Here is a 25,843-nt window from a genome sequence, read left to right as displayed (position 1 = left end):
AAAAAAATACAGCTGTCCAATAAGGTTTTGTACTACTTTTAAAAATATAAAAGTGTAATCATTAATTAATTTTCAATTATCAGTTCATCTTCAACAGTTTACTCTCAACAAATCCTTTCATAGCTGGCCCATCAAACAGGATTACTTGTGTATGTGTGCATGTATATATAGTATGGAAAAACACACTCTCTCCTCTGCTTAGAAATGCAGTCAACAATTTGTAGTACAAAAGTGACTTGATTTTCTTACAAGTTACTTTCTGTAAAAATCTTAGGTAAAGCTATACAGCCTTTCCCCATCTTAAGAAGGTAATGTGTTTCAGAAAAACTCTTTCTAAGCGGGTTTCCCATAACTAGAAGACATAATTACCATTATTTTCAATGGTAACAATTTGTGTGTGCTTTAGAGCCCCAAAACTGACTCCAGTTTTTACAAAAACATCACCAAATCCCATTAAACTGGGCACCATTACTACAAAAGTTAACATTAGTTATTATAACAGAACATAACAAAGCAGTTTTAATTCACATTACTGTTACATTTTACATTTATTCATTTAGCAGATGCTTTTGTCCAAAGTGACATACATTTCAGCAAAAGTACAATTTATGCATTACATTAAGAGTTTTCCTTCATTTATTACTCTGTAATAATGCATGGTTGTTTGCCCATGCTCTTTCAGCTCTTTCGTAGCTAATATTCTTGCACTTAAAAAAACTGGTGGTTAACTCCAAGACCCGTTTTCCCCAACAGTCCAATTGACTTTCAGTTAAACCAGTAACCCTTAATAGGCCATAGTGTGTGTGTGTGTGTGTGTGTGTGTGTGTGTGTGTGTGTGTGTGTGTGTGTGTGTGTGTGTGTGTTTCAGGAACATCCTTTGCATACACCATTACTAACCACTTGTCACATAATGCACACAATGTTCCTCATCTTCTGGAGCCTTTTAGCTTACTTTATTATCTATACTGTCAATAAAAGCTTGTTAAAACAAATGTCCCTCAATTCATTTATGGGTTAGTAACACCTTGGATATAGGTCTAATACAGAAAAATACTTTGTAAGAGTTTTAATTTTAAGATATTTGTTAATATTAGATTACATTGCAATGCACTGGGTTACAGTGTAATTTACTCACTGTACATTTTTATGTGAGATGTATGTCGCTTTGGAGAAAAGCGTCTGCTAAATGAATGTATGTAAAATTTAAATGTACATTAAAGTAATACTGAACCATTCAGTGTTGATTTATGACCAATGTATTCTGTAGACACATACAAGGTTTATCATGTTGCTCATAAAGAGCAACACAAAGCTGTAAACATTATGGATTCATGTTGAACCAAGTTAGTTCCAAACTTTTGCTTGTGCACATACCTGACAGCTTTTTCTTTATATCTGCAGTGGAAGAATTTTAGAACCGTGTACAACACACACACACACACACACACACACACACACACACACACACACACACACACACACACACACACACACATTTTCTGAACCACTTGTCCCAGACAGGGTCGCAGGGAGCCAGAGCCTAACCCAGCAACTCGGGGTGTAAGGCTGGAAGGGGAGGGGACACACCCAGGACAGGATACCAGTCCACTGCAAGGCACCCCAAGCGGGACTTGAACCCCACACCCACAGGAGAGTAGGACCTGGTCCAACCCACTGCGCTACCGCACTCCCTCTGTGTACCACATACTATTAAAAATAAATACACCAACTAGAAAATGCATCTTTGAGAATTCCTAACTTGGAAGTTCATAACACGAGTAACCAGTACATTATGTTCCAAAGTTTCATGTCACTTTTTGTCAAGTTCTACTTGTACACTCTGTACTTGTATCTCTTTTTACATTGCAGGATTTATTATACATGGCATGTACCAGACAATGTTTTCTGTAGACCCGTGTGTTTCAAAGCCACTTCTAAAAAAGCAAAAACCTCACAGCAAGAACAGAACATTACAAAAATAATTAGAATATTCACAGGTTTTTTTTTTTTTTTTTTTAATTCCAGAGCCCCTTCTTTGTGTGCAACATCATTCACCCAATCATTTGCCATTCCATTCCACTAGTAACGATGCACTTGTCTGGGTTAGCTATTTAAATTCTACATTTTATCCAATGGTTTACTCATTCTTGTACAGACCCAGGAAACCATTTTCAAATTAAAATTTAGCAAAACTGTTGCATGCAGCACCCTGAATTATCAAAAGGAGGTCCTTGCATGTGCATCATAGCACATCCCATCATACCTGATACCAATCAGTCAGCTATTTAATTTAACAACCTGGCCTGTGCACACCGTCCTACCTGCCTGCTCTGCCGAGAATTCACTGTTCTTGTGATACTGCTTCCCACTTCCAGTGCCTGCTTTCTTGTGTGTACCTCTGTTTGCCTTCTATATGTTCATTATGTCTTATAAGTCTTCAAGTTGCTTTGTTCCCCAAATCTTCCATTGATCTTGCCTTCCAAAATGCTGAGTCGTAATGTTGGACATCTCAAGTCTCCTAGAAGTTCTGAAAGTCTCCCAGAAATCAACATCTCCTCTCACACTCCTGTAAATGATCCAAAGTCTTCTGCAAATCGACCCTGGTTCCCAAATTTTTCCGTTGCTTGAAAAATCACAAGTGAATTATTTAATCATTAATCCACTTTTTTTTTTTTTTAATGGAGAGGTACAACACCTTGGTTGCAATTTTTACAGACTCCCCCTTTCTATAACAGTAATTCACTGTAAATAATGTTGCTGTCTGACCCTTTTTTGTTAGACTACACAAAGGTTTATGCTTGTCTATACCTGTAAAAATAATGTTACATTAGCTACATTAGAGGGGGGTACGGTGGCGCAGTGGGTTGGACCACAGTCCTGCTTTCCGGTGGGTCTGGGGTTCGAGTCCCGCTTGGGGTGCCTTGCGACGGACTGGCGTCCCGTCCTGGGTGTGTCCCCTCCCCCTCCGGCCTTACGCCCTGTGTTACCGGGTAGGCTCCGGTCCCCCGCGACCCTGTATAGGACAAGCGGTTCTGAAGGTGTGTGTGTGTGTGTGTGTATAGCTACATTAGCTCCTCCCTGTAGCAGTGTTTTCTCCATAGCTGGGAGTGGTTTAAATTATTGTAAAAAACAAATTGAGGTAAATCTAGTGAGTTTAGATAATTGAGCTGCTAATTAGTTATTATTTTTTAGAATTCAAAGGTGTGTTTGTGCAGAATCAACAAATTCATTTTTACAGGCTATGCTTATAACAGGCTACGACATCGTTCTACCTTGTATGGCTACATCTATAGAGATCCCAAATGCCAGTGCACCCCTTCACATTCTCCCAAAATATGAGAGTTTGATGAAGCTTCCTACCTCCAGATAGTGGGATTGGACCATAACACTTTCCACCGGACACAAGCTTTCCCCAGGAAAGAAGGTAATCGATCTTCCTATCAGGATAAAACAATGGAGAAGCACATGATTGAAGCACTAGTTTTAGGGATCATTTTAAGGCCCTCCACATCTCCAACATTAGCTGGCGTTTTCTTTGCTGAGAAGGATGACAGGGGCTTATGGCCTTGTATTGACTATAAAGGCTCGAATGTCAATATGCCCTCACCTCTTACCCCAGTTAGACTGCTAAAATATTGGTGAACTAGCCCACATACAGCACACATAATTTAATTCAGATTAGGGATTGTGATGAGTGGAAGATGGCAATTAACACTGCCTTAGAGAACTTTGTGTATCTGTTCATGCCCTTTGGTCTAGCTTATGCACCCTCAGTATTCCAAGCATTAGCCAGCAAAGAATTCAGGTATCAGATTAATTCACTCATATTGCTCTATTTAATTGTTAATGTAATGTAATACAGGGGGTGCGGTGGCGCAGTGGGTTGGACCGCGGTCCTGCTCTCCGGTGGGTTTGGGGTTCAAGTCCCGCTTGGGGTGCCTTGTGGCGGACTGGCGTCCCGTCCTGGGTGTATCCCCTTCCCTCTCCGGCCTTATGCCCTGTGTTGCCGGGTAGGCTCCGGTTCCCTGTGACCCCGTAAGGGACAAGCGGTTCTGAAATGTGTATAATGTAATATAAGGGGCCACAGTGGCGCAGCGAGTTTGGCTGGCGCCTGCTCTCTGGCGGATCTGGTGTTCAGGTCCTGCTTGGGGTGCCTTGTGATGGATTGGTGTCCCGTCCTCAGTGTGTCTCCTCCCCCTCCAGCCATGCTCACTGCGTTGCCAGGCTAGGCTCCGGTTTGCCACGACCACACTCAGGAGAAGATGGTGTGTGTGTGTGTGTGTGTGTGTGTGTGTGTGTGTGTGTAATATAATACTATTGCAATGCAATTGATGGAGTCAAAACATGCAGCATCTAGGCACCTCACTTGGACTGGCATGGCAGTTAGGGCATTTGAGTACCCGAAAAAAATGTTTCACGGCATCATAATCCCTAGTTATGCTTAGTGGTTGAGATGCTTCAGAACAGTGGGAGTAATACATTTGCGGAAGCAAGGTGCTCCTCTGAAGTTATACCCTTGCCCTATTGTGCCTCGCAAGTCAAAGTTGGGATATTAAATTAAACGTCTCGTAAAGTTGCTTGAGAAAATTATGTGAGCGTATCTCAGACCGTCTTGAGTCCCTTAGTCTTTCACATAAAGTAAGATTTACTGAAAAAGTGTTTTAGTCAAGGGAGTGTTGTGTTGCTTGAGAGATTAATTGAACAAATGGGGAAAAATATGCCTCTTGAGGGAGGTGCTAGGAATGATTGGTAACAAGTTTGTGTTGACCCATAAAGACATATATAACAGAATTTTCTTTTGCTGTGGGTAAAGACTGGATAATAACACAGAGAAAAGTTTAATGGGAACAATATGGTACTGAACAGAATGGTCACTGCAGCTGCAAAAGACTGAGGTAAGGTTCGTATGAAAATAATACAACTGAATAAAACATTTCTACATATGACTTAAGAGGATATAAATATATGTATACTAAAACATGGTTAATTTGTTGTTATGCTGATTAACCAGTTTCCTAAAACAGAAAAAAAAAGAGAAATTTATGAATTTATTTTTAATTTTAAAAGTAATGAATGCTGTGTGTAATAAGCTCTAAAGTTGATCATATGTTAAAGAACATTTCTTGTTTTACTTCCTTATAGGTATATGATTTTACCAAAAAATTAATTTTGGAACAATAAAAGATGAATATCAGCCAAACTTGGACTAAAGAAAACATGCATTTTTGTTATGAATACTCAAACAGGTCTTGTCCAAAGTTTGTTTATTCATCTACAGTATGGGCTCCCCTCTATGTTTTATTAGGGTGTATTATAATTTTGACTGTTTTTGGAAATCTTATTGTCATCATTACTATAGCTCATTTCAAACAACTCCACACTCCAACTAATTACCTTGTCCTCTCCCTGGCTATCGCTGACTTCCTTCTGGGGTCAGTCATCATGCCACCTAGCATGGTTCGCTCACTGGAGAGCTGTTGGTATTTGGGTGACCTGTTCTGCAAAATCCATTCCAGTACAGATATCATGTTGTCCACTGCATCCATTTTAAACCTTTCGTTAATTTCCATTGATCGATACTATGCTGTCTGTCAGCCTCTCCATTATCAGACAAAGATCACAAATGGTGTTGTTCTGACCATGGTTGTAATCAGCTGGACTCTGTCTGCATTACATGGGTATATGATGGTATTTATGAATTTGAACACCGTGGGCATTGAAGATATTTACAATGAGCATTTCAACTGTGAGGGAGCTTGTTTTCTGTTACAAAGTAGGATGTCAATTTTGACTTCCTCCATTTTAGCTTTTTTCATACCAGGCTTTCTCATTATTGTCCTGTATCTGAAAATCCTCATTATTGCAAGGAGACAAGCCTGTTCCATTCAAAGCAGAGTCTGTAAAAATGTGACCTTTGAGAAGAACAAAACCAATCTAAACAAGACAGAACCCAAAGCCACAAGGACACTGGGAATTGTGGTTGGTGTTTACCTTATCTGCTGGTCCCCCTTTTTTCTGTGTAACTTGATTGATCCAATTATAGTTTTTTCCTCTCCACTCATCCCAGAATTTTTTGTATGGCTTGCCTATTTGAACTCTGGAATAAATCCAATTATTTATGCTTTCTCTTTCAGTTGGTTTAGGAAGTATTTCAAAACAAATATGGAAAAAATGTTGAACTAGGACTTTTTAATTTTTTCTTTAAAAATCTATGTGAACAATATTATTTTTTTACATATACAGTAACAGTGGTCCTTTTTTTTATTTCACAGCATGACTATAAAGTGAATATAGTCAATTTTTATATTTCTTCTGTTCTTGCAGTGCGAGCAGGTAGCATAGTGATAAGTGCTACTGCTTTTCACCTGAAGGACCAAGATTTGAATCTCACTTCCTGTAGCTGTTACCTTTTTCAAAGTACTTGCCAGAAATTGCTCTCGTAAAGATTAAAGAGTTGTATAATTACTTAAGGTACTTACAATTATCTATCACAATGTACTTTGGAGAAAACCTCCAGCTGAATAAATAAAGGAAATGAATGGAGACGGCAATGAATATGTCATTGGGAGGAGGACTATTCAGGAGACCCCAACCTAACAGCATCAGAATATCTGGCACAAACATGGACAGGTGTGAAGAAATCAAATAATCCAGATACAGGAGCAGCAACTGTGCAAATAATCCAGAGTTATTCACAATATACTTATGAGCTCCACAGATATGTGGAGAATCCTGAACATTAAAATAACTGGCAGTGACATGGATAATACAGTAAATGCTCTATTCTTTTAGAGGAGATGACATTTAGTTAATCTCTGAATGTAGTGAGGAATGGTCAAGTGTCACTGAGTTAACCAGGGGTCTCATTTAAAAGAGAATGGATCAAACTGACATTTTTTTTTTAATTAATAAAAAATACTTGTGTTATCTGTAATGATAGTATTTTCTGTTATTCTCCATGGTTATTACAATTTTTGTTTGGTTTATATAAATGAATTCCTTGTTATGTTGGTCTAGCTCAGACATCTTCATACTGTATACTGCATGCAGTATGAAAATAAAGATCTTCCATCCTTGTTTTCCCCGTGTCCTGAATTGCTGCTCTTACATGACATATTCAACAGAACTGTTAATAATAATAATAATAAGTACAGCACACAGTATTAATGGAAAAATACAAGTTAACTGTGTACAAATTATTTTTTTTTTGCATGAAATGTTTAAGTTGGGAGGATAATATTGCAGTTTTTCCCAATATATTTTTTTTTAAATTTTCTTTAATCTGGTTTCTAAATTTCTGACCACAAAGGAGCAAATTAAAACCTATCTCTCTACTGACAAATGGATGTCAGTAAAGTTTACCAAACTGAATAAAAGCATGAGAGAATATTAATTCAACAGTGTTTACAGCTCCTTTCTGGTGTTTATGAGTCCTGGTGATTTTAGTTTCATAAGTACGAGGAGATGTATTGATACTATTTTATTAAAGGAAAATGAAACTGGGAATATTCCCACCAACACTGCACATGGTAGTGTAATGAATTGGTCTACAACTGGACTGAATAGAGATTAGTGGAAATGACTTGTTCTCATCTGACATAACCTGAAATTTTTTCATTGTAATGTACAGTACAAAGTATCTAAAAACATCAAAATATACTTAAAAAAATTTTATTTATTACTATACAGGTATTGGCAAGATTTTTACTCAGCAAATTAACTGAATAAAGTCTACATTTTTAATCCTTCATTAGAGGGTAAAAGTGATTTTGTGTTTTGACCAAAACAAATTATAAACGATCTCCTCACAATTATATAGTCATTCACAATGTTGTTAATACCAACCATAACCTAAGACAATACAAGCACTGAGTAACTAATATTGTGCTCTGGTGAACTGCCTGAAAGACTTCGGTGCATCTCAATCCCCTTTCTCTGTTGTAAGTTTGTCTTAATTTGGAGTTCCTTTTTTATTTAGTTGTTTATGCTGTTGTTCTTACATGGCATCGGCATCTGTGTGGAGTTTGCATGTTCTAACCGATATCTGTCCAGGTCATCCATTTTCCTCTCACAGTCCAAACACACCTGTTGTGGGTGAACTGGTGAAACTACATTCATTTAGAGACTTGAAAATTTTAATTTTACTACCAGTCAGTAAGATGTTCATGTACCCACCTTTGACACAATGACAAAAATCACAGTATCAGGTAAAAAAAAAAATGAACAGGGATCACTCCATGGTATTTTTTTTTAATTATTAGTCCATACTATGAGGGAAAAGTCCCTTATTTTTTGACATAAGAACTTACTGGAAAATGTGTTGTCCACTGCATCCATTTTAAACCTAACTTTAATTTCCATTGATCGATGCTATGCTGTCTGTCAGCCTCTCCATTACCATACAAAAATCACAAACAGTGTTGTTCTGACCATGATCATAATCAGCTGGACTCTGTCTGCATTACATGGGTATATGATGGTATTTATGAATTTGAACACCTTGGGCATTGAGGACATATACAATCAGCATTTCAACTGTGACGGAAAATGTTTTGTGATAATAAGCAGGATGTCATCTTTGATTTCATCTGTTTTAGCTTTTGTCACCCCAGGCCTTCTTATTATTGTCATTTATCTGAAAATCCTCATTATTGCAAGGAGACAAACCTGTTCTATTCAAAGCAGAGTGTGCGCAAAGGTGAACCTCAAAAAAAGGAAAATCAGTTTGAACAAGACAGAACCCAAAGCCACAAAGACATTTGGAATTGTTGTTGGTGTTTATCTTGTTTCCTGGTCCCCTTTGTTTTTATGTAATTTTGTTGATCCATTTATAGTTTTCTCCTCTCCACTTGTTCCTGAAGTTCTTATGTGGCTTGCCTATTTGAACTCCGGGATAAATCCGATTATTTATGCTTTTTATTTCAGTTGGTTTAGGAAGTCTTTCAGAGCTAGTTTTGAGAAAGTGTTAAAGTAATAATTGATTCATTTGTAAGTTTTTAAGAATGATCTTGTTTACATACAAAGAAAAAATGTCCAGAAAAAAATGTCCTTCCAATGTTTTTCCCAGGATAACTGAACATTACAAATAACAAATACCTGTTTCAATGTTCTCGCTGGGGGGGGGCAATTAGGTTAGTGAGGATAAAATTTACAAAATTTGGTTATTACATTTTTGGTTTAGTTTTAATAAATTAATGTCCTGTCCTGCTGTTTTGTGTAATTACATTTTGACTTATTTAATCTGATATGAAAATAAAGACATTGATCTTTCACCCTTGTTTTCCCTGTGTCCTGATTTATTGCACTTACCTCAGACACTGAATGTGAACTCTAAATGTGGTAACACTAAGTGCAGGAACAGGTATTTTCAGAAAATTGCTAGTGAACAACTGTGTATGAATAAATTTTGTTTTCTGTACGAAATTTTATGAGTTATAGAAATTCTTAAGTATGGTAACTGGTAATATTTCTTCGTAATGTGTTTTAAGGCTGTGCACTATGCGATGAAATGGAAAATCACTGTGAAACAGGCTGTAACAAGCACTAGACTGTGGTGACCTGATAAAGGCAGGAATGTGGGCCTGCTTGCTAACCAAGATATCACAGGCAGATGTTCTTGCATTTTTAACAGCAATTCTTATTATTGTCTTCATTCCTGAAAATCTTCCTTGTTGCACTGAGGCATCCATCCTCAGTTCAGACGAGAGTGTGCGAACAATATGAAGCAAAATGCTACAAAGATGATGTTTTTATGTCATCAACAGGGTCCCCTTGTTTTTCTGCAACTTGATTAATCCAGATATAATTATTTCCTTACTGAGTTTCTCGTATGGCTCCTTTATATGAACTATGGAATAAATCCAATTTTCTGTGCTATTTCCTAGTATTCTCCTTATTGCAGACATTGCAACTTTTAAAAACTGATTTTTTTGGGAGGTGAGGGATCTCCCTAACATGAAAACTTTGCAGACAGGGAAGTTTAATTAAGCAATTCTTATGAGAAAGCTATGGTATTTGAAAAGCAAACTGTAGAACTGCTGGTACAGCATTCCACTGAGTTCTGGCCCACTTCAAGTACTGCTATCTGCTGAAATTTGATTAGGAAGTGTAAAAAGTGTAGAAATGACAAAAGGAGGCATTGTTAACAAGCACCATTCTCCAGAAAGGACATGTGAAGGTCCTAGTTTATTGCTTTTAATTTAATGGAGAAATATGATTTTAATAAATATACTGTCTTTTTTAAAAAAGATTTCTTTACTGGAGAATGTGTGAACAGAAGTGAAAACTGCATGAATAAATATTTTAGTCACAAGGACAGGACTAATAGAGTGGAATTTCTTTGATAGCTACAGATTATTTACTCAACTTAGTGACTGCATCAGAAGTCAGTGTTTAGAATAGCTTTTACTTAATTTGAAAGCACTATTTCGGTCTTTTAGTATTGTCACCCAAGGGCATAATGACATTCAGTAAAGATGGTGCAAAGGTACTGTGTATCTTCTAAAGAAGGGAAACGCCTCAGCAGCTCAAACACAAATCCTTTGCAAGTTGCTCGGTATTGGAAATCACTATGAAGAAAAGCATCCGTCTAATACTGTTTACATTTTATTAGCAACCAAAAGGATTAATTTCAGATTTTTTTTAATTGTGTCCCAGAGCGGATGATGTTGATGATGATGATGATGATGATGATTATTATTATATTTACAGTTGTCACCAAAATATCTTTTCATTGTAATTGCATTAAGAAGCATTTTCTAAATGCCCTATGTAAAATAAAGAGAATTTTCCTTAACTTCTGGATTATCAGGTATGCTACAATTAGGAATCCCAGGCACAAGTTACACTGTCCATATTTCAAATGAAACAAAGTCAGTCAGTTCAGATGCTGGAAATCCAAAGAAAGGTAATCCGTTGTTGACATTCTTTTTTTTTTTTTTTTTTTTTTTTTGACAATCATTCATTTCGGACGTCAGAACTAGACACTAGCATAGCTCAAGTCTCACCCTTAGGTCCATTGGTGGGCTAAGACTTCATCAGATGTCTCATCAGCAAGGCCAACCTAAGAGAAAAACAGTGGTATGGATGTTTGTGTGTTACACGACTGGGAAAGGAAAGAGACCATGTAGTTTCCAAGAGATGTTTGGGACATATCTCCCCCCTTCTCCTTAAAAAGACACGACCTCTCTTCTCACATACTCCTAACTACCCTACCAGACAAGATCAAAAATGTCTCGTGAGGCCTCTTCACACTAAGTGGAGGTACCCTTAAGGGGTAGATACACCTATTGAATGCAATATGCAGAAGGGTGGGAAGAATGTCTACTTTTAAAGCAGAGGTGAGACAGGGGAAACCTCTCAGTCCACAGTCCTCCCTGTGTTCCAGCTGCCAAAGTACTTGGTAACTGACTTGCCAAGGTGCCAAAAATATGTCAAGTGTGACCTTAATAGTTCTGCATTAGACAAGATAATGTACTGTATTTATGGGCCTGAGCTGTAAGAAATTTTAATTCAGATGTACAGCCACATACACACACTCACTCACAAAGGCATAATGTCAACTCAGAGGTGTCATCTGGACAGCACAGCTATGGAAATTACAATATATTGGACAAAAAATGTTGGTCTCAGGAAAACTGCACGAAGGCCAAAATTCAAACCCAGGGCATATGATGTACAATAGTTTTCAGTCAGAAAGAGACATTAATCAATGGAGCAGTTTGATGTTTTGTGGCCATACTAAACAGTTGACCATTTTTGTATATTGTGTACCTTATATTTTTTCTATACTTTCTTGTCCTTTATTCACATATTCTATCTGCTCATCTGTGTCTTGTCAGTGTCATTCTGTCTGTGCTGTGGAAGTTTCTGTCACCAAGACAAATTCCTTGTATGTATGAACATACTTGGCAAAAAGCTTGTTCTGATTCTGATTCTGATTCTGAATAAATGAGCCTCATAAAATGTTTGTGAATTTGGACAGCATTGGAATAAGATGTTTATTTTAATATGGAATTTGTTTTGAATTACACATTTTTTTCTTTGTAGGTAAATCAGATTGAATATTTTGAAGTGGAAAGATGAACAGTCTATCCAAGAGCTATGAAATCCCAGGATTCTGTTATGAATCCTGAAACCGGTCTTGTCCAAAGTATGATTATTCAACCACAGTACGAGCCGCTTAGTATGTTTTTTAGGGGCTGTCATAATTCTAATGGTATTTGGCAATCTTCTTGTCAACATTACTGTAGCTAATTTCAAACAACTCCACACTCCCACCAACTACCTTGTCCTCTCGTTGGCCGTGACTGACTTTTTTGTGGGAGCTATTGTTATGCCACCTAGCATGGTTCGCTCACTGGAGACCTGCTGGTATTTTGGTGAGCTGTTCTGTAAAATCCACACCAGTATAGATATCACACTGTGCAACACATCAGTTTTAAACCTTTCATTAATTTCAGTTGATCGATACTATGCTGTCTGTCAGCCTCTCTATTACCAGACTAAGATCACAAACTCTGTCACAGCGACCATGGTCCTGACCTGCTGGACTCTGTCAGCTGTTATGGCGTTCTTGATGATATATTTGGAACTTAGCATCTGGGGCGTTATTTACAATGAAAGTTCTTATTGTGAGGGGAGTTGCACTGTGTTACAAAGTAGAACATCAAGTATTTCTTCTACCGTTGTTGTTGCTTTTTTCATCCCTGCCCTTATTATTCTTATCCTCTACCTGAAAATCCTCATAACTGCAAGGAGACAAGCCTGTTCCATTCAAAGCCAAGTTTGCGCAAATGTGAGCTTGGAGAAGAGCAAAGGCAATTTCAACAAGACAGAACACAAAGACACTGGGAATTGTTGTTGGTGTTTACCTGTCTTGCTGGTCCCCTTTATTTGTGTGTAACCTGATTGATCCAGCTATAATTCTCTCCTCTCCAATCGTTCCTGAGGTTCTGGCTGTCACGTTCTCCGCATCTGGCACATCTGCGACACCTGCCGTTCCCTGATGGGAGCGACAATAAAGAGGGAAGCCGAGGAAGGCCAGATGCGGAACCTTGTTTTGCCTCCTTGTTTCCTAGCGAACCGTGTTACCAAGAAACCCATCCCGACTTCGACCCTTTGCCTGTTTTTTTCCTGACCACGTTCTGTGCCTAGCCCTATGGACTCCGTTTGCTGATCGCCTGACCCTCGCCTGACCCTCGCCTGCCCCTCGAAACCGATTATGGATTCTGATTCGGCTTCCGTGCACGTCGATCCGAGAACTCTGCACTTGAGTCCCTCCGTGCTACGCGCAACCGTGACACTGGCCTATTTAAATCCTGTGACGAATCCAATTATTTATGCTTTTTCTTTCAGTTGGTTTAAGAAGCCATTCATGATTCAAAAGAGTTTATCAGAAAATATTTAAAATTTGAGAATGATAAGAATTTACGAGTGATATTCTAATAATTTGAAAGCCTGTTCTGTTCATTTACTATTTGTGTATGACAGAAAGCATTTTTAAAGACCTTGATGTCTGTGTCTTACAACTCCACTGTTCAATCAATGTGTGGTATTGTGTATACAAAAGAGTGTCCAAAGGAAATGTGAGAGATTGCAAACTTTATTTATTAACTTTTTTCCAACAGAATATAAAATTTAGAGTCCTTAGATCAGCTAGTTAGCTTAGTTAACATATTTCTTTGTGGTCTAAATGCTAAGACTTCAGTTTTATTAAAACTTCCGTTTCTATTATTTACATGTTTGTTACATCTCAGATCCGAGTCCTCAAATTCCGTTTCCAGTGTGACTCTTGTGGTCTCAGAATTAACCACCAGAGCATGTAAGAAAAAGGAAAAACCCATGTATTTTGCCGCTGGTGATTTTGATATCTGGTTCTTTCACAGTCCAAGAAAACTAAGGTGAATTATTAAAAATAAGTTTTGCTCAAAACAAATTTTAAGCCAGGGAATAATTCATTAAATGGTTTTAATTAGACAAGTGAGAAAAAACATAGCTTAAGAAGAAGATGCAAAGGATAATGGGTAAATAGTTTGTGTTGGGCCAAAACAACAGCACATCATTTTTTACTACCGGAAACTTCTGCAGTTTCAAACAGAGGTAATAACTTTAAAGAAACACCTACTGAAAACTAGAGAAATATACAGCTCATACTTAGAAATAGGGTAAAGAAACAGTTTGGAGTAGTTTTTTTTTTTTATTGAAATCAATTTTAATTTATTAAAGGTTATATTATGATTAAATATTAACAACATATAGTGATTAAAAAGTATACATTCAGAATCTAAATGCTTTTGTATGTTTTTTCCTAAGTCTTTTTTCCTTGTGTCCTCAGTGCAGTGAAAATGGGGACACACCCAGGACAGGATCCAGAAGCACACACACACACCCGCACACTGGCTGAAACCGCTTGTCCAAAGCAGGGTCGCAGCGAGCCGGAGCCTAACCCGGCAACACAGGGTGCAAGGCTAGAGGGGACACACCCAAGACGGAAAGCCAGTCCATCTCAAGGCACCCCTAGCAGGACTTGAACCTCAGACCCAACAGAGAGCAGTACCCAGCCAAACCTCCGTGTCACCCTATATAACAATAAATTGTATTGTAACGACCCGCGTTACTGTTTTGAGCGGGAAATGTGTTTATTGCAATTGGTTCGATTTGGGTGACGTACGGGGAATATAAGGGGGTGTTTGCGTCTGCCAGGGGGAGAAAGAGGAGAGAGCCTGAGGACGCTAAGCAGGCTGGGAAGGCTGGCTAAACGCGCAGGTCCTGAAGGAAACGGGGTCCTCATACCGAGAGCGTTATTTCCCTGTGTGCCTGTGTTCTAATAAAACGTTCAAAATGAACGCTGCCTGTGTGTCATTCTTTGCCCATCCAAACCCATGGCGCTGTGCGCCACAGTATTATAAATGTAAATTGCTAAAAGTTGGGCTATCTTACAGCATTAATGTCAGAATACACCTATGTAATTAGGTTTATACAGTAATTTTGTAGAAGATAATCACAACTGTGTTGGGGGGTGCGGTGGCACAGTGGGTTGGAGCAGGTCCTGCTCTCGGGTGCGTCTGGGGTTTGAGTCCCGCTTGGGGTGCCTTGCGACGGACTGGCGTCCCGTCCTCAGCGTGTCCCCACCCCCTCCACCCATATGCTCTGAGTTGCTGGCTCAGGCTCTATGACCCCGGATGGGACAAGCGGTTCAGAAAGTGTGTGTATGTGTGTGTGTGTGTGTCTGTGTAATATAATACTATTGCAATGCAATTGATGGAGTCAAAACATGCAGCATCTAGGCACCTCACTTGGACTGGCATGGCAGTTAGGGCATTTGAGTACCCGAAAAAAATGTTTCACGGCATCATAATCCCTAGTTATGCTTAGTGGTTGAGATGCTTCAGAACAGTGGGAGTAATACATTTGCGGAAGCAAGGTGCTCCTCTGAAGTTATACCCTTGCCCTATTGTGCCTCGCAAGTCAAAGTTGGGATATTAAATTAAACGTCTCGTAAAGTTGCTTGAGAAAATTATGTGAGCGTATCTCAGACCGTCTTGAGTCCCTTAGTCTTTCACATAAAGTAAGATTTACTGAAAAAGTGTTTCAGTCAAGGGACTGTTGTGTTGCTTGAGAGATTAATTGAACAAATGGGGAAAAATATGCCTCTTGAGGGAGGTGCTAGGAATGATTGGTAACAAGTTTGTGTTGACCCATAAAGACATATATAACAGAATTTTCTTTTGCTGTGGGTAAAGATTGGATAATAACACCGAGAAAAGTTTAATGGGAACAATATGGTACTGAACAGAATGGTCACTGCAGCTGCAAAAGACTGAGGTAAGGTTCGTATGAAAATAATACAACTGAATAAAACATTTCGACATATGACTTAAGAGGATATAAATATATGTATACTAAAACATGGTTAATTTGTTGTTATGCTGATTAACCAGTTTCCTAAAACAGAAAAAAAAGAGAAATTTATGAATTTATTTTTAATTTTAAAAGTAATGAATGCTGTGTGTAATAAGCTCTAAAGTTGATCATATGTTAAAGAACATTTCTTGTTTTACTTCCTTATAGGTATATGATTTTACCAAAAAATTAATTTTGGAACAATAAAAGATGAATATCAGCCAAACTTGGACTAAAGAAAACATACATTTTTGTTATGAATACTCAAACAGGTCTTGTCCAAAGTTTGTTTATTCATCTACAGTATGGGCTCCCCTCTATGTTTTATTAGGGTGTATTATAATTTTGACTGTTTTTGGAAATCTTATTGTCATCATTACTATAGCTCATTTCAAACAACTCCACACTCCAACTAATTACATTGTCCTCTCCCTGGCTATCGCTGACTTCCTTCTGGGGTCAGTCATCATGCCACCTAGCATGGTTCGCTCACTGGAGAGCTGTTGGTATTTGGGTGACCTGTTCTGCAAAATCCATTCCAGAACAGATATCATGTTGTCCACTGCATCCATTTTAAACCTTTCTTTAATTTCCATTGATCGATACTATGCTGTCTGTCAGCCTCTCCATTATCAGACAAAGATCACAAATGGTGTTGTTCTGACCATGGTTGTAATCAGCTGGACTCTGTCTGCATTACATGGGTATATGATGGTATTTATGAATTTGAATACCATGGGCACTGAGGATATTTACAATGAGCATTTCAACTGTGAGGGAGCTTGTTTTCTGTTACGAAGTAGGATGTCAATTTTGACTTCCTCCATTTTAGTTTTTTTCATACCAGGCTTTCTCATTATTGTCCTGTATCTGAAAATCCTCATTATTGCAAGGAAACAAGCCTGTTCCATTCAAAGCAGAGTCTGTAAAAATGTGACCTTTGAGAAGAACAAAACCAATCTAAACAAGACAGAACCCAAAGCCACAAGGACACTGGGAATTGTGGTTGGTGTTTACCTTATCTGCTGGTCCCCCTTTTTTCTGTGTAACTTGATTGACCTATTTCTAGTTTTTCCCTCTCCACTCATCCCTGAATTTTTTGTATGGCTTGCCTATTTGAACTCTGGAATAAATCCAATTATTTATGCTTTCTCTTTCAGTTGGTTTAGGAAGTATTTCAAAACAAATACGGAAAAAATGTTGAACTAGGACTTTTTAAATCTTTATTTAAAAATCTATGTGAACAATATTATTTTTTTACATATACAGTAACAGTGGTCCTTTTTTTTATTTCACAGCATGACTATAAAGTGAATATAGTCAATTTTTATATTTCTTCTGTTCTTGCAGTGCGAGCAGGTAGCATAGTGATAAGTGCTACTGCTTTTCACCTGAAGGACCAAGATTTGAATCTCTCTTTCTGTAGCTGTAACCTTTTTCAAAGTACTTGCCAGAAATTGCTCTCGTAAAGATTAAAGAGTTGTATAATTACTTAAGGTACTTACAATTATCTATCACAATGTACTTTGGAGAAAACCTCCAGCTGAATAAATAAAGGAAATGAATGGAGACGGCAATGAATATGTCATTGGGAGGAGGACTATTCAGGAGACCCCAACCTAACAGCATCAGAATATCTGGCACAAACATGGACAGGTGTGAAGAAATCAAATAATCCAGATACAGGAGCAGCAACTGTGCAAATTATCCAGAGTTATTCACAATATACTTATGAGCTCCACAGATATGTGGAGAATCCTGAACATTAAAATAACTGGCAGTGACATGGATAATACAGTAAATGCTCTATTCTTTTAGAGGAGATGACATTTAGTTAATCTCTGAATGTAGTGAGGAATGGTCAAGTGTCACTGAGTTAACCAGGGGTCTCATTTAAAAGAGAATGGATCAAACTGACATTTTTTTTTTAATTAATAAAAAATACTTGTGTTATCTGTAATGATAGTATTTTCTGTTATTCTCCATGGTTATTACAATTTTTGTTTGGTTTATATAAATGAATTCCTTGTTATGTTGGTCTAGCTCAAACATTTTCATACTGTATACTGCATGCAGTATGAAAATAAAGATCTTCCATCCTTGTTTTCCCCGTGTCCTGAATTGCTGCTCTTACATGACATATTCAACAGAACTGTTAATGTAATAATAATAAGTATAGCACACAGTATTGCCAGGTAGGCTCCGGTTCCCTGTGACCCCGTATGGGACAAGCAGTTCAGAAAATGTGTCTGTATGTGTTCTTATATGGCATCGGCATCTGTGTGGAGTTTGCATGTTCTAACCGATATCTGTCCAGGTCATCCATTTTCCTCTCACAGTCCAAATACACTTGTTGTGGGTGAACTGGTGAAACTACATTCATTTAGAGACTTGAAAATTTTAATTTTACTACCAGTCAGTAACATGTTCATGTACCCAGCTTTGACACAATGACAAAAATCACAGCATAATTACAAATCAGGTAAAAAAAAATGAACAGGGATTAATCCAAAGTATTTATTTTTTTTTATTAGTCCATACTATGAGGGAAAAGTCCCTTATTTTTTGACATAAGAACTTACTGGAAAATGTGTTTTAGTGAAGGGAGTGTCTTGTTTTGAAATTTTAATTGAACAAATGGGAAACACGTTGCTCTAGAGGGTGATGCAAGGTATGGTGGGTAATGAGTTTGTGCTGCACGGCAAAGACATAAAACAGAACTTCCTCTTGCTCTGTGTAGCAACTAATCGGACTGAGTTTTATAGGAACTTAATGGCAGTTAAACGAAGATTCATTAAAGCAGCAAAAGACTGAGGTAAGATTTATATGGATATAATAAAACTAAATAAAACATTTATATAAAAGGTTTCAGAAAAATAGGAAGATTGTTATATGGATACTGAAATATAATTTATTTGTTATCACTGTGGTTAATCCATGCAGCAGCACTACCCAAAAGAGAAAAGAGTGATGCATTAATTAATGTGGAAAAAATTAATAACTTTTAAATGTAGAGCACTTTGATGTTGGTAATTTTCAGAAGAAGAATAATTCTTCTTTTGCTCCCTTATAGGTGTATCCATTTCAGTTCAATTTATTTTGGAAAATTTTAAGATGAATGTCAGCCAAACATTTATTAAGGAAAGCACACATTTCTGTTATGAATCCTCAAACAAGTCATGTCCAAAACATGTTTATTCAACTACAGTATGTGTTCCAATGTATGTTTTATTAGGGAGTATGATACTCCTTACTGTATTTGGAAATCTTCTTGTCATCATTACTATAGCTCATTTCAAAGAACTCCACACTCCCACCAACTACCTTGTCCTCTCCCTGGCTGTCGCTGACTTTCTTCTGGGGGCAGTCATCATGCCACCTAGCATGGTTCGCTCACTGGAGACCTGCTGGTATTTGGGTAACCTGTTCTGTAAAATCCATTCCAGCACAGATATCATGTTGTCCACTGCATCCGTTTTAAACCTTTCTTTAATTTCCATTGATCGATACTATGCTGTCTGTCAGCCTCTCCATTACCATACAAAAATCACAAACAGTGTTGTTCTGACCATGATCATAATCAGCTGGACTCTGTCTGCATTACATGGGTATATGATGGTATTTATGAATTTGAACACCTTGGGCATTGAGGACATATACAATCAGCATTTCAACTGTGACGGAAAATGTTTTGTGATAATAAGCAGGATGTCATCTTTGATTTCATCTGTTTTAGCTTTTGTCACCCCAGGCCTTCTTATTATTGTCATTTATCTGAAAATCCTCATTATTGCAAGGAGACAAACCTGTTCTATTCAAAGCAGAGTGTGTGCAAAGGTGAACCTCAAAAAAAGGAAAATCAGTTTGAACAAGACAGAACCCAAAGCCACAAAGACATTTGGAATTGTTGTTGGTGTTTATCTTGTTTCCTGGTCCCCTTTGTTTTTATGTAATTTTGTTGATCCATTTATAGTTTTCTCCTTTCCATTTGTTTCTGAAGTTCTTATGTGGCTTGCCTATTTGAACTCCGGGATAAATCCGATTATTTATGCTTTTTATTTCAGTTGGTTTAGGAAGTCTTTCAGAGCTAGTTTTGAGAAAGTGTTAAAGTAATAATTGATTCATTTGTAAGTTTTTAAGAATGATCTTGTTTACATACAAAGAAAAAATGTCCAGAAAAAAATGTCCTTCCAATGTTTTTCCCAGGATAACTGAACATTACAAATAACAAATACCTGTTTCAATGTTCTCGCTGGGGGGGGGCAATTAGGTTAGTGAGGATAAAATTTACAAAATTTGGTTATTACATTTTTGGTTTAGTTTTAATAAATTAATGTCCTGTCCTGCTGTTTTGTGTAATTACATTTTGACTTATTTAATCTGATATGAAAATAAAGACATTGATCTTTCACCCTTGTTTTCCCTGTGTCCTGATTTATTGCACTTACCTCAGACACTGAATGTGAACTCTAAATGTGGTAACACTAAGTGCAGGAACAGGTATTTTCAGAAAATTGCTAGTGAACAACTGTGTATGAATAAATTTTGTTTTCTGTACGAAATTTTATGAGTTATAGAAATTCTTAAGTATGGTAACTGGTAATATTTCTTCGTAATGTGTTTTAAGGCTGTGCACTATGCGATGAAATGGAAAATCACTGTGAAACAGGCTGTAACAAGCACTAGACTGTGGTGACCTGATAAAGGCAGGAATGTGGGCCTGCTTGCTAACCAAGATATCACAGGCAGATGTTCTTGCATTTTTAACAGCAATTCTTATTATTGTCTTCATTCCTGAAAATCTTCCTTGTTGCACTGAGGCATCCATCCTCAGTTCAGACGAGAGTGTGCGAACAATATGAAGCAAAATGCTACAAAGATGATGTTTTTATGTCATCAACAGGGTCCCCTTGTTTTTCTGCAACTTGATTAATCCAGATATAATTATTTCCTTACTGAGTTTCTCGTATGGCTCCTTTATATGAACTATGGAATAAATCCAATTTTCTGTGCTATTTCCTAGTATTCTCCTTATTGCAGACATTGCAACTTTTAAAAACTGATTTTTTTGGGAGGTGGGGGGGGATCTCCCTAACATGAAAACTTTGCAGACAGGGAAGTTTAATTAAGCAATTCTTATGAGAAAGCTATGGTATTTGAAAAGCAAACTGTAGAACTGCTGGTACAGCATTCCAGTGAGTTCTGGCCCACTTCAAGTACTGCTATCTGCTGAAATTTGATTAGGAAGTGTAAAAAGTGTAGAAATGACAAAAGGAGGCATTGTTAACAAGCACCATTCTCCAGAAAGGACATGTGAAGGTCCTAGTTTATTGCTTTTAATTTAATGGAGAAATATGATTTTAATAAATATACTGTCTTTTTTAAAAAAGATTTCTTTACTGGAGAATGTGTGAACAGAAGTGAAAACTGCATGAATAAATATTTTAGTCACAAGGACAGGACTAATAGAGTGGAATTTCTTTGATAGCTACAGATTATTTACTCAACTTAGTGACTGCATCAGAAGTCAGTGTTTAGAATACACACACACACACACACTTTCAGAACCGCTTGTCCCATACAGGGTCACGGGGAACCGGAGCCTACCCGGCAACACAGGGCGTAAGGCCAGAGGGGGAGGGGACACACCCAGGACGGGACGCCAGTCCGTCACAAGGCACCCCAAGCGGGACTCGAACCCCAGACCTACCAGACAGCAGGACTGTGGTCCAACCCACTGCGTCACCGCACCCCCATTGTGTTTAGAATAGCTTTTACTTAATTTGAAAGCACTATTTCGGTCTTTTAGTATTGTCACCCAAGGGCATAATGACATTCAGTAAAGATGGTGCAAAGGTACTGTGTATCTTCTAAAGAAGGGAAACGCCTCAGCAGCTCAAACACAAATCCTTTGTAAGTTGCTCGGTATTGGAAATCACTATGAAGAAAAGCATCGGTCTAATACTGTTTACATTTTATTAGCAACCAAAAGGATTAATTTCAGATTTTTTTAAATTGTGTCCCAGAGCGGATGATGTTGATGATGATGATGATGATGATGATTATTATTATATTTACAGTTGTCACCAAAATATCTTTTCATTGTAATTGCATTAAGAAGCATTTTCTAAATGCCCTATGTAAAATAAAGAGAATTTTCCTTAACTTCTGGATTATCAGGTATGCTACAATTAGGAATCCCAGACACAAGTAACACTGTCCATATTTCAAATGAAACAAAGTCAGTCAGTTCAGATGCTGGAAATCCAAAGAAAGGTAATCCCCTATGGGGTTAGTCACATTCTTTTTTTTTTTTTTTTTTGACAATCATTCATTTCGGACATCAGAACTAGACACTAGCATAGCTAAAGTCTCACCCTTAGGTCCATTGGTGGGCTAAGACTTCATCAGATGTCTCACCAGCAAGGCCAACCTAAGAGAAAAACAGTGGTATGGATGTTTGTGTGTTACACGACTGGGAAAGGAAAGAGACCATGTAGTTTCCAAGAGATGTTTGGGACATATCTCCCCCCTTCTCCTTAAAAAGACACGACCTCTCTTCTCACATACTCCTAACTACCCTACCAGACAAGATCAAAAATGTCTCGTGAGGCCTCTTCACACTAAGTGGAGGTACCCTTAAGGGGTAGATACACCTATTGAATGCAATATGCAGAAGGGTGGGAAGAATGTCTACTTTTAAAGCAGAGGTGAGACAGGGGAAACCTCTCAGTCCACAGTCCTCCCTGTGTTCCAGCTGCCAAAGTACTTGGTAACTGACTTGCCAAGGTGCCAAAAATATGTCAAGTGTGACCTTAATAGTTCTGCATTAGACAAGATAATGTACTGTATTTATGGGCCTGAGCTGTAAGAAATTTTAATTCAGATGTACAGCCACATACACACACTCACTCACAAAGGCATAATGTCAACTCAGAGGTGTCATCTGGACAGCACAGCTATGGAAATTACAATATATTGGACAAAAAATGTTGGTCTCAGGAAAACTGCACGAAGGCCAAAATTCAAACCCAGGGCATATGATGTACAATAGTTTTCAGTCAGAAAGAGACATTAATCAATGGAGCAGTTTGATGTTTTGTGGCCATACTAAACAGTTGACCATTTTTGTATATTGTGTACCTTATATTTTTTCTATACTTTCTTGTCCTTTATTCACATATTCTATCTGCTCATCTGTGTCTTGTCAGTGTCATTCTGTCTGTGCTGTGGAAGTTTCTGTCACCAAGACAAATTCCTTGTATGTATGAACATACTTGGCAAAAAGCTTGTTCTGATTCTGATTCTGATTCTGAATAAATGAGCCTCATAAAATGTTTGTGAATTTGGACAGCATTGGAATAAGATGTTTATTTTAATATGGAATTTGTTTTGAATTACACATTTTTTTCTTTGTAGGTAAATCAGATTGAATATTTTGAAGTGGAAAGATGAACAGTCTATCCAAGAGCTATGAAATCCCAGGATTCTGTTATGAATCCTGAAACCGGTCTTGTCCAAAGTATGATTATTCAACCACAGTACGAGCCGCTTAGTATGTTTTTTTAGGGGCTGTCATAATTCTAATGGTATTTGGCAATCTTCTTGTCAACATTACTGTAGCTAATTTCAAACAACTCCACACTCCCACCAACTACCTTGTCCTCTCGTTGGCCGTGACTGACTTTTTTGTGGGAGCTATTGTTATGCCACCTAGCATGGTTCGCTCACTGGAGACCTGCTGGTATTTTGGTGAGCTGTTCTGTAAAATCCACACCAGTATAGATATCACACTGTGCAACACATCAGTTTTAAACCTTTCATTAATTTCAGTTGATCGATACTATGCTGTCTGTCAGCCTCTCTATTACCAGACTAAGATCACAAACTCTGTCACAGCGACCATGGTCCTGACCTGCTGGACTCTGTCAGCTGTTATGGCGTTCTTGATGATATATTTGGAACTTAGCATCTGGGGCGTTATTTACAATGAAAGTTCTTATTGTGAGGGGAGTCGCACTGTGTTACAAAGTAGAACATCAAGTATTTCTTCTACCGTTGTTGTTGCTTTTTTCATCCCTGCCCTTATTATTCTTATCCTCTACCTGAAAATCCTCATAACTGCAAGGAGACAAGCCTGTTCCATTCAAAGCCAAGTTTGCGCAAATGTGAGCTTGGAGAAGAGCAAAGGCAATTTCAACAAGACAGAACACAAAGACACTGGGAATTGTTGTTGGTGTTTACCTGTCTTGCTGGTCCCCTTTATTTGTGTGTAACCTGATTGATCCAGCTATAATTCTCTCCTCTCCAATCGTTCCTGAGGTTCTGGCTGTCACGTTCTCCGCATCTGGCACATCTGCGACACCTGCCGTTCCCTGATGGGAGCGACAATAAAGAGGGAAGCCGAGGAAGGCCAGATGTGGAACCTTGTTTTGCTTCCTTGTTTCCTAGCGAACCGTGTTACCAAGAAACCCATTCCGACTTCGACCCTTTGCCTGTTCCCCCCCCCGACCACGTTCTGTGCCTAGCCCTTTGGACTCCGTTTGCTGATCGCCTGACCCTCGCCTGCCCCTCGACACCGATAATGGATTCTGATTCGGCTTCCGTGCACGTCGATCCGAGAACTCTGCACTTGAGTCCGTCCGTGCTACGCGCAACCGTGACACTGGCCTATTTAAATCCTGGGACGAATCCAATTATTTATGCTTTTTCTTTCAGTTGGTTTAAGAAGCCATTCAAAAGAGTTTATCAGAAAATATTTAAAATTTGAGAATGATAAGAATTTACGAGTGATATTCTAATAATTTGAAAGCCTGTTCTGTTCATTTACTATTTGTGTATGACAGAAAGCATTTTTAAAGACCTTGATGTCTGTGTATTACAACTCCACTGTTCAATGTGTGGTATTGGGTATACAAAAGAGAGTGTCCAAAGGAAATGTGAGAGATTGCAAACTTTATTTATTAACTTTTTTCCAACAGAATATAAAATTGAGTCCTTAGATCAGCTAGTTAGCTTAGTTTAACATATTTCTTTGTGGTCTAAATGCTAAGACTTCAGTTTTATTAAAACTTCCGTTTCTATTATTTACATGTTTGTTACATCTCAGATCCGAGTCCTCAAATTCCGTTTCCAGTGTGACTCTTGTGGTCTCAGAATTAACCACCAGGGCATGTAAGAAAAAGGAAAAACCCATGTATTTTGCCGCTGGTGATTTTGATATCTGGTTCTTTCACAGTCCAAGAAAACTAAGGTGAATTATTAAAAATAAGTTTTGCTCAAAACAAATTTTAAGCCAGGGAATAATTTATTAAATGGTTTTAATTAGACAAGTGAGAAAAAACATAGCTTAAGAAGAAGATGCAAAGGATAATGGGTAAATAGTTTGTGTTGGGCCAAAACAACAGCACATCATTTTTTACTACCGGAAACTTATGCAGTTTCAAACAGAGGTAATAACTTTAAAGAAACACCTACTGAAAACTAGAGAAATATACAGCTCATACTTAGAAATAGGGTAAAGAAACAGTTTGGAGTAGTTTTTTTTTTTTTATTGAAATCAATTTTAATTTATTAAAGGTTATATTATGATTAAATATTAACAACATATAGTGATTAAAAAGTATACATTCAGAATCTAAATGCTTTTGTATGTTTTTTCCTAAGTCTTTTTTCCTTGTGTCCTCAGTGCAGTGAAAATGGGGACACACCCAGGACAGGATCCAGAAGCACACACACACACCCGCACACTGGCTGAAACCGCTTGTCCAAAGCAGGGTCGCAGCGAGCCGGAGCCTAACCCGGCAACACAGGGTGCAAGGCTAGAGGGGACACACCCAAGACGGAAAGCCAGTCCATCTCAAGGCACCCCTAGCAGGACTTGAACCTCAGACCCAACAGAGAGCAGTACCCAGCCAAACCTCCGTGTCACCCTATATAA

At 38.0% G+C, this 25,843-nt stretch overlaps 3 protein-coding genes across 3 annotated transcripts; all 3 read left to right on the top strand.

The window, feature by feature from the left end:
* Positions 1 to 5,184: 5,184 nt before the first annotated feature.
* On the top strand, positions 5,185 to 6,337 carry LOC114911095 (trace amine-associated receptor 1-like). Its single transcript, XM_029254371.1, has 3 exons — positions 5,185 to 5,500; positions 5,573 to 6,146; positions 6,325 to 6,337. The coding sequence occupies exons 1-3, from the start codon at positions 5,185 to 5,187 to the stop codon at positions 6,335 to 6,337; spliced, it is 903 nt and encodes a 300-aa protein (XP_029110204.1).
* A 9,776-nt stretch (positions 6,338 to 16,113) lies between these two features.
* Positions 16,114 to 17,079, top strand: LOC114912236 (trace amine-associated receptor 1-like; the record flags this gene model as incomplete). The annotated part of the gene is made up of 1 exon (XM_029258212.1): positions 16,114 to 17,079. A coding segment is annotated over exon 1 (966 nt), but the record flags the coding sequence as incomplete, so codon positions are not given.
* Positions 17,080 to 19,017: 1,938 nt separating this feature from the next.
* LOC114911088 (trace amine-associated receptor 1-like) lies at positions 19,018 to 20,016 on the top strand. The gene is made up of 2 exons (XM_029254347.1): positions 19,018 to 19,333; positions 19,406 to 20,016. Exons 1-2 carry the CDS (start codon positions 19,018 to 19,020, stop codon positions 20,014 to 20,016), a joined length of 927 nt encoding a protein of 308 aa, XP_029110180.1.
* The last annotated feature ends 5,827 nt before the right edge of the window (positions 20,017 to 25,843 follow it).

The sequence above is a fragment of the Scleropages formosus genome, chromosome 1, assembly GCF_900964775.1.
Source record: "Scleropages formosus chromosome 1, fSclFor1.1, whole genome shotgun sequence".
Classification (NCBI taxonomy): Eukaryota; Metazoa; Chordata; class Actinopteri; order Osteoglossiformes; family Osteoglossidae; genus Scleropages; species Scleropages formosus.
This window is presented reverse-complemented; position numbering and strand designations above follow the sequence as displayed.